The 22,178-nt window shown below is 40.7% G+C and overlaps 1 protein-coding gene across 1 annotated transcript in view; it reads left to right on the forward strand.

The window, feature by feature from the left end:
* The first annotated feature begins 3,461 nt into the window (after positions 1-3,461).
* Positions 3,462-22,178, forward strand: part of SLC25A13 (solute carrier family 25 member 13) — a 182,814-nt gene continuing 164,097 nt past the window's right edge. Inside the window, 4 exon segments of the mRNA XM_017849324.1 lie at positions 3,462-3,553; positions 10,328-10,381; positions 21,995-22,058; positions 22,061-22,133. Coding sequence (XP_017704813.1) covers positions 3,524-3,553; positions 10,328-10,381; positions 21,995-22,058; positions 22,061-22,133 — 221 coding nt within the window. The 5' untranslated portion in view covers positions 3,462-3,523.

Raw genomic sequence — 22,178 nt, forward strand, 5'->3', positions numbered from 1 at the left:
TCTTCAAAGCACAATCACAATATCATTATTACACCTCAAAAAATTATAGTAATTCTTCAATATCTTCAAATATGCATTCTGTACACATTGTACACATTTCCCATATTGTCTTAAATTTTTAAAAATAGTTGTTGAATTGTCATGTAAATAAGGTTCATGCATTACAATTGATATGTCTTCATTTTCTTTTCTTTTTTTTTTTTTGGAATTACAAAGCTACTTTTAATACTTTTAAGCTCCACAGAAATAAAAAAAACACTGGGAAGGGCTAACCCCCTCACTCCCAGGAGTGGCCCATAGGGAGAGAGGCTACTTGAGGGGAAGGAAGTACAAAAGGGACCCACTGCAGACACATGGCAAAGGGAAGCCATCGGTGCTGGGACCTGTGGTCACTACAGGAGGAAACACGAGTGTGGTGGGACTGGCTCCAGGCACACAAGTGAAGGGCAAGAGAGATTGGAGTGAAGCCAGGAAGCTACTTAGGTTCCTCCTTCTTCTCGTTTGCCTTTTTCTGCTTCTGCTGCATGATCTCCGAGTCCCTGGGGGTAGAGATGATGGGGCACTAGGAGGTACCAGAGGGCAAAAAGAACAAAATGCAGGGGGATGAAGGGCACAAAGGAGAAGATGGAAGTGGATGAGACTAAGCTCAATGTTTGGCTGCTGTACTGCCACCCTAGGGGAACAAGAGGAAGAGAGCAGAGGCTCTGAAGGCAATCGGTCTCCATGCTACAGTTGCCCAATAGGTCAGAAGCCTGGCCACACAGGCCCAAGGCTCTCTATTCTTATACCAGTAAGAAGGTTGGGAGAAGAGAGGAGAACTGGCAACAGCAAGGAAGGCCAGATCACTGGGCTATCATAACCATAGCTGTATCTGAAGTGGGAAGCTCCCTGTCCTTGCCCTGAAGGTCAGACCGGGGGATGCTCAGAAATCAGATTCTGTGTCCTCATTTTCTTTTGATCTCTGGATCCTCTTGCCTGCTTAATCCTGTGCTTTCTTTTCCTCTGAAAGACAGTGTCACATAATGGCTGAAATCATGGATTTGCAATCAGATTAGGGCTCTGCCACTTGCTAACTGTGCGACTTGGGGAAGTTACTCAACCTCTCTGTGCCTCAGTTTCCTCATCTGTAAAATGGGCATAACTGTGTCTGCTCCTGGGGGCTGTTGAGAGTGTCAGTGAGCTAATGTTTGCAAAGCATTAGAGTCATGTCAAAAGTTGTGGGCTGTGGAATAGGACCCAGGAGGGCTCACTCAAGTGAGATGGTGTGTCGTCTTTGAGATGAGTCTGCAGCTGTGCAGAGAGCCCCTTTCCTTTTCCTTTTTGCTTCCTTCGGTTCTTGACTGTGCTTCAGTTAGATGAGGTTGATACATAGCAGAACTTTGGACAGGTAAGGCATTATATAGTGGAAGCAACTTCTTTAGTGTCCTTTCGTGTTTGGCTTTCTCTTCCTCTGTATTTATTAAGTTAGCTCTTCTCTCTCAGAAGCGTTTAACTTTTTATGGCATTATCTGGGCTTCAGCAGCTTGTGGTCTCCTAAGTAGAGCCTTTCAGCACTTTATAAATATGTCATATACTTTTTATATTCCTTTGTTCCCCATCAGGAACATACATCCCAGTCATCAGCACAATCAGTTTTTATTCATTTAAGGAGCAGTGGTAATTTGACACTTGCTAATATGTAACAAATTATATTGGGTGCGGTAATTAAAATTGCAGCTGGTTCCTAATTATACTGTAACCTTGATGTTTAAAAAAACTGAGACTGAGTTCAGCATAAAATACTGGAGAATAATATTCTGCACTAGGCAGTTCTGCCTTCTACTGAGCCATGGGCATTTATGAATCATAATGCCAAATTAAAAAGATTTTATTTTAAATTGGTTACAGTTACAATGTTGTCCAGTGGCTTGATTCTTAAAGGTAGCTTTAAAGTCCCCCTTTTTGCTTGCTTAACTGTGGGAATATCCTCCAGGTATTACAATTAGTGTCTAAATAATCCGAGCTCTGGGGTCATTTCTGGCTGTGTGATCTACTAGTATTCATTTAAGACTCTTTAGTACCTCAGCTTCCTTATTTGAAAAATGGGGATATTACTCACTCTTCCTCTTAAAGAGTTTTAATGATAGAGTATTTAAATGAAATAAGATATAAAGCCATTAGCATAATACCTGGCATAGAGTTAAGGACCCAGTAAAAGTTAGCTGGTCATTGTTATTGCTATAATTAATAATAAATGATCAGGTTCCAAAGACCACCTCTGTGACCCTCAACTTTAGCAGAATCAGGCTATTAATTCTCCTGCCACTCTGCCTTATGGTAGCATGTATCATCATACATTTTGTACCAACCACTTGTCGATAAGTCAGCTTTCCCTGCTTGGGGCAGGGTTTCTGATTTATTGGGTGTTTTCTCCTTGGTGCCTGACGCTGGGCCTGGTACACTGTAGCCTTCCCATAGGTGATTGTGTTGCATGGATGAGCAAGTAGAGCATCACCATCTAAGGAGTGGTTGTTAGCTGGGGGGTGGAGTAATTTGGCTCCCAAGGAGATTTCTTTTAGCAACCTCTGAAGACGGTTTCTTGGTTGTTGCAGCTTGTTGGGGAAGGGGTTGCTGCTCACATCTAGTGAGTAGAGGTCAGCTTAATAACAATAATAGTAAAATCCAGAACTAATATGTTTCAGGCTCTTTTGGCATAACAGAACCCAGCTAAAACACCACCATTCATTCTTAACTGTTACACTCTGCCTCTTAATATCAGAATTTTAATGATGATGGCTTTATAGTTTATGTTTGTCTACAACAGAGCAGAGTGAAATCTAACATACGTCACAACCTACTGAATCCTTCTGATAAACATCTCTAGTACCTCTGAAATGACTCGCTGGTGTAATTACCCAGTGGGTTAACATTTGTGGTGGCTGATACTTTATAAGTCAACCGTTGAGTGAAAGGAAGTTTTACCAGCTGATTACATGGAAATGTTGTGGTTTGAAGAATGCTTAACAGGGCATCTTGTCTTTATACTAATTTGTATTTCAGTAACTTTTTAAAATAATGACTGCTCTTCATTTATTAGGACTTAGGGAAACTGTAGGATGAAGGATGAGTGACTCAGTGGTTTCAATAAAAAATTATTTTCTTAAGTTTGAGATACCTTTTTCTTCTTCCCAAGTTAATCGTAACTGTGGTTTTAGGAAATTCCAAACTTTCTTTTGCAATTACTGATTGTATCAGTCAGGGCTCACTTGCAGAGAACAGAATCTACTCTAGCTGGTTTAAGCAGAGAGATTTATTACAGGGTATTAAATGGCTTACACAGTTTGTTGGGAAGGTGAAGAAACAGACTTGAGGTTGAGCTCTAAAGAATGACATCTAGAGTCTCAAGCAGAGCAGGCCACCAAGACAGCAGTGACCTCCTGTGCAGTCACAATGCTGCCTGCCAAGTGGACAGTGTTTCAGGACCATGTGGCCACTGACATGGGAGGGCAGGAGGTTGCCACAGGAAAACTAGACACTTCCAGCAATGGTGCTTGCTTGGCAGAAACAGCAGAAGGTACCCCCAACTCCCAAACCTTTGCCAAATCTCACCTCAGTTTTATCTAATTGACAGCACATGGGCCGCATAGCAGCAAGGGAGTCTGGGAATTGTAGTTTTAGCCTTCTAGTGTCTTTCGTGTGGGAAGATAAAGAAGGAGGGTGGGCTGCAGCTTGTAAGTGGTTAGGTTACACCCAAGAATACTTTTCTTTGGGATTCAGGGCCACCTCCTGCAGTATTTCCTCAGGTTCAAAAGACTATGCAGGACTGTTTCTCCTTCTGTCTCCCTTTCCTGCTTACACCCACCCACACACCCAGAAGCTTGCTTTTGATGAACTACCTCTTTGAGTTTGTATTTCTTATCTAAGGCAAATATTTACTTTATGATGGTAGAATTTTCGGTGTAAGTCTGTGCTTGTCTTGGCTTTCAGATGTTTCAGGTTTGGGAAGGTGTCTGGTGAAGTATTGCCGAGGAAGGGCTGTGCCGTACAGTTGGGGATGTAGCAGCTGAGGTTGGGCCTTGGGTTCTAATGCAGTTGTTCTCAGCCCACCCACGCATCATAATTTCTTGAGGGAGCTCTAAAGATACCCATTCTAGAAATTCTCATTTGATTGACCTTTGGTATGGTTTGGGTTTTGTGAAACCTAAAAGTACCTCAGGGGACTTGAATATGCAGCGAGGGTGAGAACCTAAGTCTTACTATCAGTACATTAAAATTGGACATTATCTAAAGCTGTGGTTCTTAAACTTTAACTGCATCAGGGCCACCTGGAGGGCTTGTTAAACCATAGGGGATTGCTGGACCTCACCCAGTTTCTGATTCTGTGGGTCTGGGATGGGCATGATAATTTGTATTTTTAAAAGTTCCCAGGTGATGCTGATGGTCTCCACACTTTGAGAACCATTGATCTGAAGAGAGTTGCCTATTTTCATTGTAAATGTCAGATTTTTACTGACCTAAAAGACTTTATTCTGTATTCAGCACTTCCAGAGCATCTACTTGGTTTCCTGATCTTTGCCAGAGCTGGGGATGATCTGAGGAGTAAGGTACCCTCACAGAGATGGAGGTCTCACATCTCTAGAGCTTCCCAGTGTTTAAGAGGAGAGCTTTTCTTTTCTTTGCATTTTATTTTTCACATTAGCATTTCTTATTTTCATGTAGATTTTCGTATATTCTTCCCCATCATCCTCTGTTAGATCTGACAACTATTTTGAGTACACCATTCTGTACCACTGTGGTTTGTTAAAGTAATGAGCCTTCAACTGTAGCTTGATTCCATTGTAAGAAAGTCTGTTTAAAAAATATTCCTATAGGTAGGAATATCTTTTCTGGTGACCCCCTACCTATGGCTGCTCTAACTCATATTAGAATGAGAGTGAATTCATTTGTCCTGAAAGATAACTTTCTTATTCTTCTTGCCATGTTCTCTCCCACCCCTGCCTTTTAAAACACCAGTTCTTGAAATTGTGTTATTGTTTTTATTTCTAGGATGTACTTAGCTAGTATATGTTTTGCAAACACTATTGATGACTTACACAATTATAACCAGTGTTTATCTTGTCAAAAAGTTTTACATATTCAGTGATTCTCAAATTTTGTTCCTGTGGAGCATAGACTCATTGAATCGACCTGAAATTTCCATACTAAAGTTAAAAAATGATAGACTTTTCCCAGTTTGTGGAAGAAACTATGCATAGAGTTTTTCTGTTCCAACATTGCCCCTTTCTGGGCCAGGCATGGTGGCTCATGCTTGTAAACCCAGCACTTTGGGAGGACAAGATGGGAGGATCACTTGAGGCCAGGAGTTTGAGACTAGCTTGAGCAACACTGTAAGACTCTGTTTCTACAAAAAAATTTGAAAAAAATTAGTGGGGCCTGGTGACACATGCCTATAGCCTCAGCTACTCAAGAGGCTGAGGTGGGAGGATTGCTTGAGCCCAGGAATGTGAGACTGCAGTGAGCCATGATCACACCACTGTACTCCAGCCTGAGTGACACAGTGAGACCCCCAACTAAAAAAAAAAAAAAAAACAAACCACCAAAACCCTCTCTTTTTCCCTTAAATTTGGAATCAGAGTAAAATGTTAACAAATTTCAACAAAATTCTTTATCCTGTTGATGTAAGTGGCAAATAATATTTCATAGTAATTTGTAAAGGACCCCTTTCTTCTTAGTCATTTACTGTATATGCTTGAAAACCAGTTACTTGATTTAAAATTCTTGATATAAAAATATTGTTTTAATGTTGGAATCTATTCTTACAAATGCAAATTCAGAAGAAGAATGATAAAGAAAATCAGGCAGTTTTCTTTACTGATTCTTTGGGTCTGGGATGAGCGTGATAATTTGTATTTTTAAAAGTTCTCAGGTGATGCTGATGGTCTCCACACCATAGCTGTAAATATTTACATGCTGTTAATATATGAGAAAAAAATGTAACAGTGAAAGTAAGCCTTCTGGAAACAATCTAAAGTTTGATGACTCTTCTAAACCCCAAGAATGAACTAAGTCTAATAATTCCAGGCTTCTGAAGCCCAAGAATGAACTAAGTCTAATAATTCCAAGCTTATGTGATACAAAGTATGCATGCTGAGCAGCTGTTCTGAATTGACTTTAAAAGGGTGGCTACATTTCTGTGGCTTCCTTTTTCCAGCTCATAGAACTTCCTGGGAAGCATTCATTGAAATACACCTTCAGAAAACTGGTACATCTCACTGTAACTTTGCATTGTCTTCAATTAAGTTGTGTAAGTGTTCTTTATTCATAGCAAATGACGCTTAAACAAGAAGATAGGAATGGGAGATAGTAGTATAAATGGAAATTCCAAACAGCCACACAGCATTTGACTGGTGAATAATAGATGGAATTACTGTAGAGATGAGGCCCAGGAGGCTGGTAGTAATTTTTCTGAATCCATCCCCTGTTGAACCATACTTATCTATCCTTAAATAGACTGTAGCAGGACCTGATACAAATTTTAGTGGGCCTCAGAGAAATCTTGTAGTGATCATTAACGATTTGCTGTACCTGGAGCTCTGGGTTGGCGGCAGGGTAGCTGAGACGATGATGAGTTAGGATGGCCGTAATGTTTATTTAGTGGTTTGGTGAGTGTGTTTGAAGATCTGTGAGTTTCTTTCTCTTCTCTTTTGCTAATTTCTCCCTTCCAAATTATGAGACAGTTTACCCGTCATTTAGATTTATTAAGGCATAAACATGGTAGAATATAAACATCTTTGGATAAATAATACAAATAGTAATAGATACCATTTATGAGCACTTTAACTGTGTGGCCTTTTTGGTGCTAAGCACTTTATGTCATTATCTCATATTAGTCTTCTAGCTGTCTAGGACTCCCTGTTTTATAAATGAGGAAGGTGAGGCTAAGAGGTCAGGGCCTCCAGGTCACATAGCCAGTGAGTTTATGAGGTTGGTCCTGCTCCCTATTTGAGGATGATCTGACACTAAGGCCATGTTCTTTTTTTTTTTTTTTTAAATGAAGATGGGGTGTCACTATCTTGCCCAGGCTGGTCTCAAACTCCTGGGCTCAAGTGATCCTTCCACCTTGGCCTCCCAAAGTGCTGGGATTATAGGTATGAGCCACCATTCCTGTAAGATCATGTCCTTAATCACAGCATTGGACAGACACTACACACTGTTAGGAGAAATTGGGAGAGTTTTGATTTTTAGGCTTATACTATATAGCAGTCATGTACCACATAAGGATGTTTTCGTCAATGAAGGACTACATATATGGATGGTGTTCACATAAATTATAATAGAGCTGCCCTGTACAGGTGTTCTACTTTTTATCTTTTAAAACCATATTTTTACCATACCTTTTCTGTGTTTAGATACACATTGTTTTACAGTTGCCTACAGTACTCAGTATAGTAACATGCTGTATAGATTTATAGCCTAGGAGAGCAATAGGCTATCTCATTTGCCTAGGTATGTAGTAGGCTACACCATCAAGATTTGTATAAGTACACTGTAGGATGTTCACACAATGATGAAATCACTTAACAATGCATTTTTCAGAATGTTTCCCTGTTGTTAAGCAATGCATGACTGTATTATATTGCCAGTTAATGCAAGTTACCATCACTTTGAAGCTGCCTGTAATGTGGGTCAGTAGTAAGGCCACTACGGTATGAGATGGAATATTTGGGATCTGATCTCAGCTCAGAAAACATTTAGAAATGTCAGATTGGCACTTAATCTGACTTTTCTGGGGAAATAATTGATGCTTTCTGAGCTTTGGTTTCCTCTTCTGTAAAATTAGGGCAGTAATATCCATCCTATCTGACTCTGATTTGCAGCAAGAATCCAATGAGATAATAGTCATACTTGGCAACATGTCTTACAAGTGTTGGATCATTCTCTGACTTTGTTTTGATTTGTGTTCTCTGCCCTAGACCCCGAGAGGGTTAGAAAGTGAACACTCTTTTTCCCCCTTTGAGGTGTAGTTCTGATGGGGAGCACTGAATATACATTTCAGGATCCTTAGACAGAAATGTGCTATGGGAATTTAGGGCAGGGAAAGTTTACTCTGAAATAACATGGCCCAGGGGAGACCTTACAAAGTTCATGGCATAAAGAATTAATTAGATTTTAAAGGATGTGGTATTCAGATACAGCAAGAATACTTCATTTTGTGGAAAATTTATTTTGCTTTTAAGAGGAAAACAGTTAAGAACTTAGCGTACCATATGGTTTTGAAAAAAGTGTTATGTACTTCCATGAGATGTGGGACTCTAACCATCAAGGAGGGGATTTTTCTGCTCTTAAAGTGGAGGATGGAGGCATTTTTATGCTGTCCCATGTTCTCTTGTGTTCGTCCTACCCTACCTTTCTCAGAATACAGATCTGAGAGGAGGGAGTCCTCTCTGAAGCTTTTAGGGCAGCAGAGTCATTCATCTTAGGCTGACTAGCAGTATATTTTCTTTTCCTCTGTTGAACAGCAGAGAACACTTACTAATTCAGGATTTTAAAAAAGATTAAAAATACATGGCTGGGCGCAGTGGCTCATGCCTGTAATCCCAGCATTTTGGGAGTCTGAGGCGGGCAGATCACCTGAGGTCACGAGTTGGAGACCAGCCTGGCCAACATGATGAAACCCCATCTCTACTAAAAATAAAAAATGTAGCCACATGTGGTGGTGCATGCCTGTAATCCCAGCTACTTGGGAGACTGAGGCAGGAGAATTGTTTGAACCTGGGGGACAGAGGTTGCAATGAGCTGAGATCGCGCCATTGCACTCCAGCCTGGGCAACAAGAGTGAAACTCCATGTCCAAAAAAAAAAAAAAAGTATTCTTATGGATGGAAATAGCCATGTTGGTTATGAGTACTCAGCTGAAATGAAGAGTTATCAGTTTTGCTTTGGGAAACAAGGTGACCAAGCATCAGGTTTCAGAAAGACTACTCCCATTCTAGTGATTAGTAAATAAAACTATTCCTGACAGTGGAGAGCCTGGGAGCTCAGGCAGTTCCATATTTAGAGACAGAGAACTCATTGTCCAAAGATCTCAGAACAGCCTTCACCAGTGCACAGAAGGGATTTAGAACAATTTGCATAAGTCTCCCTGTGGATAGCAACATGGGTCTAGTGTTGGGTGGTTCCAGGAGCCTCTCCTTGGCTTCATCATGGGGTGACTCTGTGCTTGGTGAGAACTCAGTCTCATGACGTTTTTTGCCAGCAGGATTGGGTGTTGGGACATTGAATAAACCCACTGTTTGGTTCCACATAAGGGCTCTTTTGTGTTGGCCTGGGGAAGCCATGTTCAAGTTTGTCTTGCTTTTCCCCAGCTATGTTTTTGGACTTTGTGGCCTGGAGAATTAAGCACAACACCCATTCTGACCTAATCTGTCAATTTTTGCTCTTCAAAGGTAACCACAGCCCCTTGTAATTCTAAAATATGTAGAATAATATCATACTTTTGAAGACTTATGATTTATTAATTAAAAGCTGAGGAAAGGAGGAGAAGTTCTTTGGCATGCCCAGGTAGTGAGGTATGCATGCCTGTTCATGGTGAAACCGTGAGAAGTAGCTCCCTTGAGTTAATATGATTTCCCTAGTTCACTGACTTCTTTAAGAAATATGTTCTCTTGGCTGGGCATGATGGCTCATGCTTATAATCTCAGCACTTTGGGAGGCTGAGGCGGGGAGATCGCCTGAGGTCAGGAGTTTGAGACCAGCCTGGCTCACACGGTGAAACCCTGTCTCTACTAAAAATACATAAGTTAGCTGCCACTGGTAGTATGTGCCTGCAATCCTAGCTACTTGGGAGGCTGAGGCAGGAGAATCGCTTGAAGCTGGGCGGCGGAGGTAGCACTGAGCCGAGATCGCACCACTACACTCCAGCCTGGGCAACAGAGAGAGACTCGTCTCAAAAACAAACAGAAATATGTTCTCTTGCATAGTTGACAAACATTTGTATATTTAAATTCTCCTGTGAAAGAGCATGGTTTACACTGGATTATATGTAAAAAATGCCAGGTGCTTGTAATGTTTCATCTTTTCTTTGTTTTTAATAAATTATATATATTCAACATTAGATATTAAGAGCTTTTGCTATTGTTTCCTTGCATAAAATTGTATCATTTTAGAAGCTACATGAGGAGTCTAATTTAAAATGGGGAGGGGGCATATTTTATGCATTGGGGTAACATGGTATTTAAGTACAAAAATGAAATACACTAATTTCTAACCTGAGATTTATTTTCCTTTAGTCGGCTAGCTTGATTTGTCAGCTTTGTTGTAATAACATAAACATTTTATGTTTATTTTAGGTGGCTTTAACCAAGAGAGCAGATCCAGCTGAGCTTAGAACAATATTTTTGAAGGTCAGTATAAAGGAATCTATTTTGTTTCTTGTTTGATTTGTGTTCTATAACTTTTAAAGATTATTTTCAAACAGCTCTTTATTTCATTGTTATATTTTTTAAAAATCCCAAAGTGTCAGCCTGGTGTGGTGGCTCACGCCTGTAATCACAGCACTTTGGGCGGTCGAGGCGGGTGGATTACCTGAGCTCAGGAGTTTGAGACCAGCTTGGACAACATGGTGAAACCCCATCTTTACTAAAATTACAAAAATTAGCCAGGTGTGGTGGCATGTGCCTGTAATCCCAGCTGCTCCGGAGGCTGAGGCGGGAGAGTTGCTTGAACCTGGGAGGCAGAGGTTGCAGTGAACTGAGATCATGCCAATGCACTTCAGCCTGGGTGACAGAGCAAGACTCTGTCTCAATAAAAAATAAAAATAAAATAAAATAAAATAAAAATTCCCAACATGTCTTAAAAGGGGAGAGCCTTACAAATGCATCTGCTTTTTAAAATGTATAGGAAACTAATTCGTAGGTGACTGTGATGACAACATTGTTTGTATTTTAATTTCTTTTATCTCAATTGGTGTAAGGTATGTGAATAAAAGCAGTTGCTGGAGTGTTGAGTTTTGCAACCCATTTACCCTTTCAGTATTGACCCATATAGCTTTTTCTCCTAGGAAGTTTAAAGTTCATTGTAAACATCTCAGTAATCCTTCACTCATCCACGGGCCTATCCTGTCTCTCCCTGGTAGAAGCCTATTGTTGTTGTTATCGTCATCATTATCATCACTTTATGATGACTGCAGTGTCCTGGGAGGAGGCCCCAGTATGGATAATAGTAGATACTAGAGCACAACAGACACGATAGAAGTTTGTGTCTTATACTGGCATCTTATATTTCCACCTATTTTGTGATATTGGGCAGTGAATGATTAATAGAATAAAAGTCTGTCTCAGGTTCCAGACACTGAAACACCTTTGTGTTATTCAGCTGAAATTAAAGTACTCAAAAAAGAAAAGGCCACTTTTGTAAGATAATATATATACACACATAATATATATATGTATATATATATATGTCTTTCTAAACATTATGAAAAGGCAGCTGAGTTGTATGGAAAGAGGACCAGGGTGTCAAATGAGAAATTGGATGTGTACTGAGTATGGTGTGGAAAGGTATTAAATCTATGAGTCTCCCTTTCCTCATCACAGTGTGTTACTATTAAAACTAGTTGAGACATTAAGGACTTTGAACATGGATAGGATATTTGATATTAAGGAGTTGTTATTAATTGATGTTTAGGCTGATAGTATTCTCACTATGGGAAATATAGAGTCTATGTTTTAGAGATATACACTGAAACATTTATAGATGAGACTACAATTTCTGAGATTTGCTTTTAAATAATCCAGTTTCGGTGGGTTGAGGAAAATGAGTAGGCGGTATGATGATAACTTTTGAAATTGGGAAATGGAATATTGGGTTTATTATACTGTTCTCTCTACTTTGTATATGCTTGAAAATTTTCTTTTCTTTTTGTTTTGAGACAAAGTTTCACTCTTGTTGCCCAGGCTGGAGTGCAACGGCATTTTTCTCAACTCACTGCAACCTCCACCTCCTGGGTTCAAGCGATTCTCCTGCCTCAGGCTCCTGAGTAGTTGGGATTACAGGCATGCGCCACTACACCTGGCTAATTTTGTGTTTTTAGTAGAGATGGGGTTTCACCATGTTGATCAGGCTGGTTTTGAACTCTTGACCTCAGGCGATCTGCCCATCTCGGTCTCCCAAAGTGCTGGGATTGCAGGTGTGAGCCACTGTCCCTGGCCTGAACATTGGCATAATAAAATATTTTTTAACATAACGATTCAGTGAGGTAACTTATGTGAAAGGTGTCCTGCATCTGATACATGTTATATATTGATTCAGTAAATGCTTGAAATTAAGTAATAATTTAAGTAAAGGAGAAATGAAGACTCCACAAGCAAGTGGATTAAAAGCAGGGATAGTTTTGTGGGGAGGACAAAAAAAAGACACATTTGTAAGGAGATTTGGATTATACATAAAAAATCAGGCTTGTGGACATCTGTAATCCCAGTGAGAGCCTGAGGTAGGAGGATCGCTTGGGCCTAGGAATTTAAGGCTTCAGTGAGCCATGAATATGCCACTGTGCTCCAGCCTGGATGACAGAGTGAGACCCTGTCTGTTAAAAACAAAGCGAGATTCTTTATAAATTTGTTTTTAGCCCAGAAATACACTATAGAGTTTCCTTTTTTTTTTGAGACAGAGTCTCACTCTGTCACCCAGACTGGAGCGCAAGTTGCGTGATGTTGGCTTACTACAACCTCTGCCTCCTGGGTTCAAGTGATTCTCATGCCTCAGCCTCCCGAGTAGCTGGGATTATAGGAGTGCACCACCACGCCTGGTTAATTTTTGTATTTTTAGTAGAGACGGGGTTTCACCCTGCTGGCCAGGCTGGTCTTGAACTCCTGACCTCAAGTGATCTGCCTGCCTTGGCCTCCTAAAGTGCTGAGATTACAGGCATGAGCCACTGCGTCCGGCCACAATACCGTATACAGTTTCTAAGGTGGAAAAGGATTCTGGAGGATGAAAGTCCAGAAAACAGAAAAACATTTGCTCCTTACCTAAGCTGATCTCTATAGTTGTGCTTGTTGGGACCACCATGGTTGGAATGAGGTGTGTATGACAGAACCAGAGAAGATTTTTGTATGTGTGTTTAAGGTCTGTTGATATTGTAAAACTCCAGTGACAGAAATCTGAAAGACCACTTGTAGAAGAGTAACTAAGTGGACTGCCAAAGATCCTATCAAAACAGAGTCGCTCATTAACTTAAGCTGGTAAAGTAGTCATCATTCTTTGAACTCTGGACCTATCTGTTACTGCTGTTTTCTAAACAAGCAAGAGTGGTGGGCATCCTTCTGATAGGAAGTGGGAACATCATAGAGGGTGTCTCAATAGATGGTGCATTTTAGAATCTCACTGGTTGGTGTGATCCATTGAGAAGACTCCACTTAAAGGCTGTGTCCACCTTTCAAGGCCGTATGGTCCCTGGAGAAGCTAGACTGAGACTTTAATTTGGAACAATGTGTCTTTGTCAGCTGCTACATCCTCTTTCAGCAGCCTACAGGACTATACTGGGGGAGAGTCTAATTGATCAGGTAGACCTAGAGAGGGTGAGATTCCATGCAGAGTTCTGGAGAGACACCTGTAGTGTTTCTGTTTAAGTGCCCTTGAAGGCCGAGGGTGGAACTTTTGGGATAGATAGGGAAGTACTCTCTTCCCTTGGGGTGGTTGGGACTATGTGACTTTTGAGTAAGAATTTGTATGTGGCTTGGAGTCCTGAGAGATGACGTCAGGGGGGCCGTACCTGAAGAAAACAGCAGTCAGCAGTTTGTGGAAAGGATTGTGCATCTGGCAAAAGTTCTGGTGACCTCACCAGGCCTGGATAGTGTGGTACCAACCCAAGTCTGCCTTGGCTTAGCATCCTAAGGATGTCGGGTTTACCATTTATCACAGATGGTATTGTGGTGAGGGGAAGAACGGGAAACACAGCAATGAGGGGACTGTATGAGGCTGAGCTTTTTAGTTCATTATGGATCAGCAGTAAGCATTCTGTAAACCTGTCTACTTTGCTGATTTTCTGTGACTTTTTCCGGACTTGACTTTCTTCTTAGTAAAAATTCCATGTGAAATATCCTACCCTTCTCTCTGCTAACCTATGTAAAGACAGGATTCTTCTGTAGCTTGGCAGTTGGAAGGGAGCTTCATTGCAGCCTTCACACCAGGTGTGATGGTAGCAGGAAAGTTGGCAGCTCTGTAGATCAGTGACAGCCAGTGAAATTGAGCCAGATAAGGAAAGAGGGCTTCTGCGGGATTAAAATGAGCCAAATTCTGACCTTTTCATTTATTTGAGAATTTAGAATCAGTTCCACTGTTTTTTTTGAAGGTACCTAGGTACAGTTTCATGGACTGGGTATATATCAATGCAGACATCATGGTTCCTGTCCATAAATATCTGAGTGAGAACTGTGTGTAAGTATAAAAAACCCCAGAAGCCATGATATGATTGATAAGTATTGTATAGCCTTAATTAACAGGAAGATGATGTGGTCTAATTATATCTTTCTATGGAGAGTCATTAGGTTATGGGGAGGTGGTAATGTTTGAACTGCGCTCGAAGATGAGTACGTAGAGAAGGGTTTGTTGGCAACGGAAGACCTTTTTAGGCAAAGAAAACAACACATACAAAGTAAAGAGCTGTCACAGTGCCACGTGTGTGGAGGGAATGGCTACACAGTTGGACTGGCTCGGGGCACAGGGTCCTGGCTGGTGGTAGTCAGGGCAGGACTTGTTATAAAACATGTGGGGCTAAGGCATACGACAGATGTTTTCTCTTTTTTGAGATGCAGTCTCGCTCTGTCGCCCAGGCTGGAGTGCAGTGGTGCGATCTCAGCTCACTGCAAGCTCTGCCTAGCTGGGTTCACGCCATTCTCCTGGCTCAGCCTCCCAAGTAGCTGGGACTACAGGCACCTGCCACCATGCCCAGCTAATTTTCTGTATTTTTATTAGAGATGGGGTTTCACCATGTTAGCCAGGATGGTCTTGATCTCCTGACCTCGTGATCCGCCCGCCTTGGCCTCCCAAAGTTCTGGGATTACAGGCTTGAGCCACCACGCCCGGCCAACGACAGATGTTTTCTTATGGAGGATGTTCTTGTGGCAAGTGGCAGGTAATGTTTCATCTAGATGTAGAAGTTAAAGTCTAGGAAGTCAGTTTTGTTTCTAGCCTAATGACATGCATTTTTCTGTTTGCCTAGTGCTTTTGGTGTTGCTTCCTGTTAGCTTAAACAGATGTGTATTGAGTGCCTACAGTTTAAATAAAACACCATGAAACTCTGTGGTGAGTGGGAGGTGCAAAAGGTGTATAACAATGACCACATCTTAAAGGAGCTCAGATTTTATATAGGAGACCAGATGGATAGGCATGCAGGAGGTAACAAAGAATCTTAAAGTTGGCATACTCCAAGGGCCCACATTGTGGTTAAAGCAAATGCTATAGGAGGTGGAAGGAGGGAGCAGCCCCTGTTGTGGGGAGTGGTCAGGGAAGGCCTTGAGGAGAGAAAACTTGGGGAGTCTCAGGGACAAGTGGGAGAGGCGACAAGGAACGCATTCGAGGGAAGGACTGGAGATGAGTCGGGGAGAAAACAACCTCTCCAGGTTGAAGGAGTCTTGGTCATCCTTTAAATGTTTATTTAAATACAACTTTTTATGCTAAGTATCACAAGGTGTGGGTGATAGGATTGGAAAGGTAATTGGGGGTTTGGCATTCCACTAAACAGTAGGAAGCATTTGAGGTTTTTTGACAAGGAGGTGAGTGTGAGATTTGATTGGTGCAGCAATGCCACAAGTTAGGCAGCCTTAGGGTTGTGGCAGCAGGAGGAATGGAGAATGGCAAGATAGAGTCACTTTGAGAGAATATTTGATGAAGATGGCTGATTTTTTATAATGGATGAGAGAGAGCAGTGAGGAAATACAGCCTGGATGCAGAGAGGAGCCAGTAATAAGAATACAGAAAGTGAGAGGGAGCCAGTAGCTCCAGGAAGGAAAAGAGATGTTGGGTACTACTGTATTAGTAATAGAGAAAGTGAGAGGGAGCCAGTAGCTTGAAAGTGAGAGGGAGCCAGTAGCTTCAGGGAGAAAAAGAGATGATGCATGCTATTGTATTAGTCTGTTCTCAGGCTGCTAATAAAGGCATACCCAAGACTGGGTAATTTATGAAGCAAAGAAGTTTAATTGACTCAGTTCCACATGGCTAGAGAGGCCTCACAATCATGGTAGAAGGCAAATGAGGAACAAAGTCTCATCTTATATGGTGACCGGCAAGAGCGCTTGTGCAGGGGAACTCCCATTTATAAAACCACCACATCTTGTGAGACTTTATGGGGAGACCGCACCCATGATTCAGTTATCTCGAGCTGTCCCTGCCCCGACACGTAGGGAGTATTACAATTCAGGGTGAGATTTGGGAAGGGACACAGACAAACCATGTCAACTGTTTAGAAGTATATAGTCTCATATAATTAAATCTCTGTAGCGAAAGATGGGAAAATTGGGGAAAAGGGCTGAATGAGAAACGTAAGACATATTACAGAGTAACTGAATTACACTTGGATTTTTTTTTTTTTTTTTTTTGAGACAGAGTCTTGCTCTGTCGCCCAGGCTGGAGTGCAGTGGCACGATCTCGGCTCACTGCAAGTTCCGCCTCCTGGGTTTATGCCATTCTCCTGCCTCAGCCTCCCTAGTAGCTGGGACTACAGGCGCCTGCCACCTTGCCCGGCTAGTTTCTTTTTGTATTTTTTTAGTAGAGACGGGGTTTCACCGTGTTCGCCAGGATGGTCTTGATCTCCTGACCTCGTGATCTGCCCGTCTCGGCCTCCCAAAGTGCTGGGATTACAGGCTTGAGCCACCACGCCCGGCCTACACTTGGATTTTATAATTGTTCTGTCAACAAAACATGGTATCCACTTTTAAAATGTTTGTAGGTAAATTTTGAAAACAGTTAATTCTCTTTTGGAAAGCTTTTATCACACCAGTTTTATATTTATGGAAAATTTAAAAGGTGGATATATGAACAAAAGTAACTTGTGATCTTTGCATAGGAAGGTAGATGCAGATATTTATATATTTATTTATTTCTCAGTCTATGTGTCTCTGTGTATGTATATAATTTTTTTTCCCCTTAGGAGAAAAAAATTACTGTTTTATATCTAGTTTTTTCCCTTACCTGCTATGTTACAAATAGTTTTTCCTATAATTCAATGTGCTTCTACTTTTTTTATTTTTGTAAATTACTTCTTCCATGATGATTTAGACGGACTATTTTTAAACTAGTACAAATATGTCATAAATAATATCTCGCCATCTTCTAACCAGTTGAGTAATTTCTTGTGCAGTAAGCTACCTCACATCTTTTGGCAAGCAATACATTAAATTTCATTAATAAAGACATTATACAATGAATTAGGACACAATTAAAATTTGCTTTAAATATTTCTTTGGGGAGAGGACACCACACTTCTATTCGATGAAGAGAAACATTTTACAGTCCAGGGGTCTTTTTTTTTTTCTTTTAACACCTATTATGCCATGAAGTCATAGGTAATAGTTTCCGACAGCGCAGGCTCCTTCCCGTGGGTTCCCACAAAGTGTGCTTCTCTGCGTGGAGCAGGCTGACACCAGGTACCTTACTCTTTGGCTTCCTTCTTTTTCTGATCATTTTTCTTTACCCTTTTCAGGAAGCTATCTCAGCTCTTAGAGTGCTTAATGTGCTCAGCACACACATTAATTCTCTTGGCAAAAGTCTTGCCCTTAACTTGTTTGTTTACAACAGTGCCAGCAGCATGCTGGGTGGCATTGTAGACTCCTCTACTTTTGCCATGTTAACACTTGTAGAGCATTCCTTTTTGAACGGTACCCATTCCCTTCATGTCTACAATATCACCTTTCTTATAGATTTGCATATATGCGGCCAAAGGAACAACTCCATGTTTCCTTTTTTTTTTTTTTTTTTTTTTTTTGAGACGGAGTCTCGCTCTGTCGCCTGGGCTGGAGTGCAGTGGCCGGATCTCAGCTGTCTGCAAGCTCCGCCTCCCGGGTTTACACCATTCTCCTGCCTCAGCCTCCCAAGTAGCTGGGACTACAGGCACCCGCCACCGCGCCCGGCTAGTTTTTTTTGTATTTTTTAGTAGAGACGGGGTTTCACCGTGTTAGCCAGGTGACTCCACGTTTTCTAAAAGGCCTAGAGAACAGGTATCGGATGCCTCTCCTCTTTCCCTTTGTGTTCATCATTTTGGCGAATTACTGGAAGATGGTGGTTCTGGCTGAAAGGAAGCCTTCTACAATATTTTTAATGCTGCATAATATTCCTACATATGGCTGTTTCTGTTTTGCGCTAATTTATCGAACCACTATTTATTATTGGATATTTAGTTGCCTCCTGTGCTTTACTATCATAACAGCACTATAATGATAGTGTTGTACCTACATTTTTGCACATAGCTAGCATTATTTTCTTAGGATAAATTCCTAGAAGTGGCACCATTGGGTTAGAATGGGTTTACAACATATTAAGGCTTGTGATTCCTCTTGGTAGACTGCCACTCGTGAAGGTTGTTTCAATATATATTTTGGGTGGGAACATGGAAGTGTTCATTTCCTACATTATATCAACTCAGATTATTATGAAAAAAAATACTGTAGCAGCAACAAAAAAGACTTTATGCCAATCTGTTAGTTGAAAAATTGTATCTTATTTAAAATATTCATTTTTTAAATAGAGCAATATGTTTATTGACCATTTATGTTTCTTAAATTTATTTTTAACTTTATTGTGATAATTTTTCAGACATACAGAAAATACAGTAGTAAACACCCACATAACCATCATCTAATTTAAAGTAGTACTTGTCGTATTAGTTTATACATTTTTTTCTGATTTATGTTAATGTAAATATAACTTAGCTATCACTATAATTCACCCTAAATAATTTAGCGTAGAGCTTCAAATAATAAAAACAATCTCCTACACAGTCGTAATACCATTGTGCACCTAATAAAATTAATGGTAGTTCCCTAATATGAAATACCCAATCCAGATTCAAATCCTTAATTATATTGTGTTCCATCCCTATAACAGGGAATCAAAGTAAAGGATGGGCAGATGCAGTGACCTGTTGTGTGCACCTTCTCAGTGGTTGGAAAACAGTGTAGGGGATTTGTCCTTCAGTCCCAGGATGTGAGTGATTCATGGCAAAAGGGCAGCTGGATGATTATGGTTCTACCCTGGCTCATTCACAGCGTACAAACCTTTATCAATTTACTGTGACTGGTGGTGAGCAGGCCAGATAGGACCCCTGCCCTTGGGGAATGGACATTTGTAGTGATAGGTTCCTTCTGGTTTCCTTTGCTGTCATCTTCACTGGGTATGGTGGTATTTCTTGGTGATGACAATAAGTATTATACAACGTTGTATGAGAACTCCTAAAACTCTTCCCATTTTTCAGGTGTATGTTTAATCATAATAAAACTCCCGAAAATTGCAAGGGAGGAAGGCTTCAGGTTGCTAGCGAAAAATGTTCTCAAAGAAGGATTAATGACATTTTAAAGATGTGGTGGCTATAAGGATATAGTCTGTTCCCCCTATAGGGACCCTCTGCTCACTGCTGCAGGGAGAGCAGAGTTTAAAAAAACTCAGAGAAACTCTGATATTTAGTCCTGAAATGAAAGAAAGACTGGTGATAAGGTTTGGCTGTGTCCCCACCCAAATTTCAGCTTAAATTGTAATAATCCCCACATTTAAAGGGTGGAGCCAGGTGGAGATCATTGAATCATGGGGGTGGTTTCCCTCATACTGTTCTCGTGGTAGTGAATAAGTCTCACGATGTCTGATGGTTTTACAAATGGTAGTTCCCCTGCACAGGCTCTCTTGCCTACCGCCATGTTAAGATATGACTTTGCTCCTCATTCGCCTTCCACCATGATTGTGAGGCCTCCCCAGCCATGTGGAACTGTGAGTCCATTAAACCTCTTTTTCTTTATAAATTACCCAGTCTTGGGTATGTCTTTATTAGCGGTGTAAGAACAGACTAATACAACTAGTGTCTAAGCTTAGAAAAGTAATGGAAGAAATTTCAAAGGAGAAAAAAATTCTATAGACTCAATTATATAAAAATACCAAACTGGAAAAATATTTGCAACAAATATAATAGACCAAAGCGAGTAAAGAGCATGTTCACACACTGTTGGTGGGCTTGTAAATTGGTACAGTCTTTTCCGGGGAGCAGTGTGATAATAAGTACCAAGAGCCCAAAAGTTCCTCTCCTTTGACTCAACAGTTTCTCTTCTGGGAGCCTAGCCTTTGAAAATTGCCAGGAATTTGGACAAATGTTATATACAAAGCTTGCTACCTTAGCTTTATTTAAAAATACTAAAAACTGGAAATGTCTACTGGTACTAGAAAAGTTAAATTGTATGTTAAAATAAATTATTCACTATCGGGCAACCTTAGGTAGTGTAACTCCTAAGTCATAGGATTGCTGTAATTAGCAGTGATATTTCCTTTACATTTTTATCTTATTTTGGCTCAGTTAGGAAAATCAAAATATAATTCTTTACATGTCCAAAAAGCTGAATTAAATGCTAACTGAAGACTGGTAGGATCACTGGGGCATCTTTGAGCCTTTCCCTTGTAGTGTGCTTAAAAAATGTTACCTGTAAGACAATACTATAGAGCATTTATGTAATATAAAGTACTTATTGTGTATAGGGCATTGTGCTAAGTAGATGACATGATTATCTCATTTGTTTCTAGCATCTGTCTTATGAAGCTGTAATGTTGTTCTACTCATTTTATGAATGAGGAACCTGAGTTACCAAAAGCTTTAGTTACCTACCTGAGGCCATTCAGGTGGTAAGAGGCACAATCCAGGCCCGTGGGACGCCAAAGCTTATTATTACTGAGTATCTGAGCAAAGCCTTAGTCTGCATTGGAATTAAATTTTTTTTCAGGCTTAACTTGGATTAGAGAGAGAGAGGAGACACTGCCCTGGCACTTCACTGTGCACCCTCCATCACTATGGCTACCAGTGTGGTTCTTGTCACCCAACTAGGCTTGTTCTTGTAGATGCACTGTCCTTGCATCCTGAGTCCCCAAACCACTGTTTTGTCCCCAGGATCAAGAGGCCGTGTCCTGCTTCATAAGGACACCACAAGATCCCATGTGGTTTCTCAGCATTTCTACCCTTAGGGCTCCATGCAACAGAAATTAGTGGGTTCCCTCTTACCCAGGCTGGAGTGTTATCACATTAAGGGCCAGACCTTAGGAGAACACTGTGAGGAAGCATTGTATGCCACCTAATTCTTACTGAGCATTTCTGCATGGTAATGCTTTAGAGTGGAGAGGACAGTAACTAGAGCAGCATTTACTGCCTCCCTCCGTAAGATTGCCCAAGATGATATGCACTTAGTAGTTTGCTTTCCAGCTTAGCTTGTTTGCCATCCTTTCTTGTATCATTGATGCTCTTAAAGCAGGAACAGGGCAAAGGAATTAGGTTGTTTGTCTCCATGACTTCGTAGTTCCACTTTTTTTTTTTTTTTTTTTAAACTATGTGCCTTTGCTAAAAAGCAAGACATAGTTTGTCTTTCCGAATTTCTGTAAACCAGGGTTGCTGAACCTGGACATTGCCCACACTTTGGGCTGGAGAACCGTCTTTTGCAGGGAGTCATCCTGTGCATTGTTGGATGTTTAGCAACATCCCTGGCCTCTACCCGCTGGAGTCAGTAGCACCCTTCCTCGCATGTTATGACAATCTTAATTGCCATCAGATATTGCCAAATGTCCCTGTGGGAAAACATTGCTCCCAGTTAAGTTTATACACATAAAATTTGACTTGTTTTTTCTTTGAAGTGTTGGGAGATAATGGTCATTGTGAAGAGTACATAATCATATCTGATATTTTATCATTTGGATATTTTCAGCTTTTTCACATATCGATCCCATGATTATATACTTTTGAAAATCAAATATATAAAATATTGTTTTCTTTTTTTTTAAAACAGTATGCAAGCATTGAGAAAACGGTGAATTTTCATGTCCCCAATGACTTTGTCACTCGATACTTGAACATTTTGGAGAAAGCCAGCCTAATCCAAAGACTGTGGAACTTTTAAGTGGAGTGGTGGATCAGACCAAAGATGGGTATGTTTATTTTTAATTATCTCATTTAATTCTTTTTGTTTGAAA

The sequence above is a fragment of the Rhinopithecus bieti genome, unplaced genomic scaffold (genome assembly GCF_001698545.2).
Source record: "Rhinopithecus bieti isolate Rb0 unplaced genomic scaffold, ASM169854v2 scaffold_31127, whole genome shotgun sequence".
In the NCBI taxonomy this organism is placed as follows: Eukaryota; Metazoa; Chordata; class Mammalia; order Primates; family Cercopithecidae; genus Rhinopithecus; species Rhinopithecus bieti.